Raw genomic sequence first — 4,321 nt, 5'->3', positions numbered from 1 at the left:
CCCCTGACGTAGACAATCTGATGGGACAGAAAAACAAGTTGCGTTGTTGCTATGGCGACCGTCAACTATAAAACTACCAGGTGGTACCAGGAGAATACTGGGAGTCACGACAGTCCGGAGGGAAACACCGTTCTTATTGTCCATCTGCCTGTGATTTCGTTGCGCGTCCCACCGTTTCCACGGAGACGCTACATTTTGAAAAAAAAAATCAAAAAGTCCATTTTCAGAAAGTTGCATTTTCAGTGGTTCCGAGCTCCGTTGCCCCATAAATGGAACAAAAAGTTTTCCGCTCTAACTTTAAAAACGTCGTCATGGCGACGCTTCCTCGGCAACGTCAACACAATGACAAAGACGCCAAAGAGAGTCGGTGACGAGAAACGACTTTGCCGGTTGGTACCGGAAATGTCACTCGGTTAAACTATCTGCGATCTCGTTGACGCGCAATCCCGCTTCACGGTGATGCGGCCGCCCGCCACTAGCTGGCGCTACAGAGGCGTCAGGCACAAGTCGTCGGGGAAAACGTGTTCTCCACTCGGACAAAGGCACATCCAGAAAAATCTCAAAGCTTTTCAAAACATCTGATTTTACATGGAGACGTGAAAGATTTTCTTGATTTTTTTGGGACGGAGGAACAAAAGAAACCCTCTCGTCTCGTCAGCTGACGGGAACAGACCTCCCGGGCCGAGTCGCCAAGACGTTTCAGAGTCGATGATTAACACAACGCTAGACGGACACACGCCCTTTGAAAACACCGCAGTAAATCTTCATCACGTCGGACTTCCTCCGCTTCCTGGACGGAGGAAATGCCAGCGTTCCATCTTGCAAGTTAAGTCAGAGTGATGCCCGGGCCCTCGCAAGAGAACGAGGGGGGGGGGGGGGGGGAAACAAGCCACTAATCTGCACATAATGTATTCCCCGTCGTCTTAATCCTTCTCGCCATGTGAGGTTCATGTGAGGCAGATGTTTGATCAGGTAGGCCGGTGTATGTTTTGGCGTGGGCTCATTCATTCCGCTCGCAGTCTGCGCGCCAGATTGTTGGCTTACATGACTCATCGTTGTTTGAGCAGCCCGAACAACGTATATCGACGGGATTTATTGTGTACAATGAGGAGCAAATGAGGACACCACCCCCCCCCCCCCCCCCCCCCCCCCCGCAGTGAACGCCAACGTTTGAAGGCTGCAGATGGAGGCTGTGAAGGTTCTTGTCGCGGCTCATTTGTGGGAAAATATGTTTTAAATGCGATACTTTTTATGTGTGGAACTATTTGGCACAAGAGCTCCCACTAGTGGAACCTGGAGCAAAGTTGTTTTTGTAAAATTAGTTAACTGAAACCCAACAAATCGCCACTTTATTATTGGGGAAATTCCGACCCTATTTCTCGGACGGTGTTTTTCAACCGCGGCGCCGCGGCACACTGGTGTTTCCTCCAGATCTCGTCAGGTGAGCCGTGGGAAATTATCCAATTTCACATTTTTTTCTAAAAAAACATTTGCTCTCACAGAGTGATCATGTATAAATACTCTTCACCACTAGAGGGCAGCACAGAACTTTGCCAGTGAAATGTAAAGTGACAGACGTCAGTGTGGTTCATCTCCACCTCCTGCTACCATCTTGTATCAAAGTACTGTGTCAGTGACAGTGATGGAGAAGTTTTTGAAAAGGAAGAATGTGAACCAGGATCTCAGCTCTTCATCCATCAGGTCCAGGTTTCACACTGAGGGAGGCACTATTAAAAAAAGGATTTACTGGATTCCTGTTGATAAAACTTTGATGAGAAAGACTTTATATTCTTAATAGAGGCTACAGAGTTTACCATTTTAAATCTGCTCTCGATCCCAAGTTTGCTTCTGGAGCCTCTGACTACCACAGGCGGCCCTAACCCTCCTCTACATTTTCTTTGCGTTTGTAGCGTATTGTTCTCTGCAACAGCGCCCTCGTGTGGCCCGGCAGACTAACGACGTCGTCTCTGTGTCCGCTGCTGCAGCGTCAACACACTCCCCCTGTTCTCTTAACGGATTAGGTGTCGTCACGTGAAACGTCGTCGTGTAAACGGCGTCTAACAATGAATAGTTATTTCCAATCGCAGGACTTCAGCCAAACCTTGAGTCAGAAGTTGCTTCCAAATAGCTGCATGACAATTTTACAGAAATCCAGAAGGAAACATAAGAAATATTCTGTCCATTAAATTAAAGGAGTTTTGAAACAGCCTCTAAATACCAAGAGTAGAAAATTATTTGAATGGGTTTCCAAGACTTTCCAAGAGTTCAGCTTAATTCTTCTTGTTCACGTCAACGAATAACGATCTGTACTTTCTAAAAGCTCAAAACTTTCCGATCATTTCCAATTCGTTCTTTTCAAAATGGCGACGAACAGGAGAGCGTCACACACGATAAAGCATTTTCTATTTGTAATTTTATTTTCAAGGACTTGTGTTTGGTTTCATTCTCTTATTTCTTATACTTTCACATCCAAACGGTACAAACGGTACCTTGATAACAAATTGGTTCATCTCTTTGTGAAGAAATTCTGAAACCATTTCACTTTTGAAAGTAATCTTTGTGTTAAAAGTTTGACGATGACGCCAGATTTTTGTATTTTTTTTTTTCAAATTTCACAAAAGATTCTTTCAGCAGCTGCGAAAAAACAAAAAACAAAGCATTACACAACTGTTCCCACAGTCCTATTGTTACTTGAGTGAAAAGTATTTTTACTTCCTGGAAACATATGCTTTTATTGTGCAGAGGCAGATTTGAACGTTTCCAAGTTGACGTTTGACATTTAAAACCTCAATTCAAGTCTTGTAATCTCAACATCTTCACACGTCTTTTTTTCTTTTTTCACACGTGTAGTAGATGTCTGATAAGAAGCGACAGTCCGGAATGTGCTTGAACACTATGAGGAAGTCATTGTTTTTCCAGGTCGCAGGTTAAACCCAGTGTGAGACAAGCGTCTCTTCAAGGTTCCATGGGAGGTCATGATCATCGTACTCAGAAACTCCTCGTATACAGACTCTCTCATTTCATTTCATTGTTTTATTCTTATTTGTAGTTTTTTTTAATGTGTTTGTAGTTTTTAATCTGTTTTATTTTTATTTATGGTTTTATACTTATTTAGTGTTGGAGCTAATTCGCATTGTTTTAGTTTGATTGTTTTTATGTGCAGTCTCATGTGCAGCACTTTGGAAACGCTTTGTTGTTTCAATGTGCTATAGAAATAAAGTGGATTGTATTGGATTGGATCATCGCCCCATTTTGACCTCTAAATACACAGGAAGCACTACAAGCTCAAAAAGGACCGAGCTAAATGCGTTAGCACAGCCTCTGCTCTCGTTTATACGTTCTACCCCGTTTATGATTTTCAAGTGAAAACGGAGACGTTTTGTTGTGTTTTGTGGGTCCGGTTACACGATAACGCTGCTCAGAGCCTCTGAAAACAACTTCCACAACTCCGGAATGGGAATGGCGGAAAGAATTGCTCATTTCTGGTTTCATTCCCAAAGCAAACAGCACCCACTAGTGGCCCTGCAGGAACACTACATTATTTTCAGCAATTGCGTGCAAACAGACATCGTAGAACCTTTTTTTTTTTTGGGCTGCGAGTGACTTGTATATCAAAGTGTACTGGTACGTTCCATCTGGGACCAACACTGCACGGCGATCTAACCAAAACATCCACTCACCATATTTAAAAGAAAACACAAGCAGAATTTAAAATGAAAATCATACACAGACAGTTTTTCTTTTTTCTTACTGTTTTTTGTTGTTGTTGTTGTACAAAGACCTACATTTAGTCTGTATACTTTTTAATATATTTTGCAATTTTGCTGCCTTTTCAGATAATGAATGAGGTCATAACTTGGTAGAGTTGCGTGGAATGAGATGGCGTGTTTATATATATATATATATATAGATATTATTATATATTTTAGTTTTTTTTAGGATGCATGTTTTTTGACAGGTTCGCTTTTTGCCTCTCCAGTTGTAATATTTCTTGATCGTTCTACGTCCCCTTCTCACTTTACCAACTCCAGCCAGTGGACTCTCTCCACCTCTTTTCTCCACCTTTAACCGACGTCCGACTCACCCAGATCTGCAGCTTGATCCTCTTGTCGTTGCGGAACACGGTCTTGACCTTGAAGTCGATGCCGACGGTGCTGACGAAGGCGGAGGTGAAGGAGTCGTCGGCGTAGCGGAACAGGAAGGAGGTTTTCCCCACGCTGCTGTTGCCGATGATCAGCAGCTTGAACATGTAGTCGAAGTTCTGGTCGGCAGCGTCCTTCTGCGAGGGCTGCTGCTGGAGCCGCGAGTCGTTGGACGCCAT

General features: G+C 43.5%; 1 protein-coding gene across 1 annotated transcript in view; it reads right to left on the bottom strand.

The window, feature by feature from the left end:
* The window catches only part of rab3db (RAB3D, member RAS oncogene family, b), a gene marked incomplete at both ends in the record, with an annotated part of 10,094 nt that extends 5,773 nt beyond the window's left edge, over positions 1 to 4,321 (bottom strand). Inside the window, one exon of the mRNA XM_080512148.1 lies at positions 4,085 to 4,321. Within this exon, the coding sequence (XP_080368274.1) occupies positions 4,085 to 4,321 (237 nt within the window). The remainder of the gene's footprint in view (positions 1 to 4,084) is intronic.

This window comes from Blennius ocellaris (assembly GCF_963422515.1).
Source record: "Blennius ocellaris genome assembly, chromosome: 16".
Taxonomy (NCBI): domain Eukaryota; kingdom Metazoa; phylum Chordata; class Actinopteri; order Blenniiformes; family Blenniidae; genus Blennius; species Blennius ocellaris.
The sequence above is the reverse complement of the archived record's forward strand: the minus strand, read 5'-3'. Positions and strand labels throughout refer to the sequence as shown.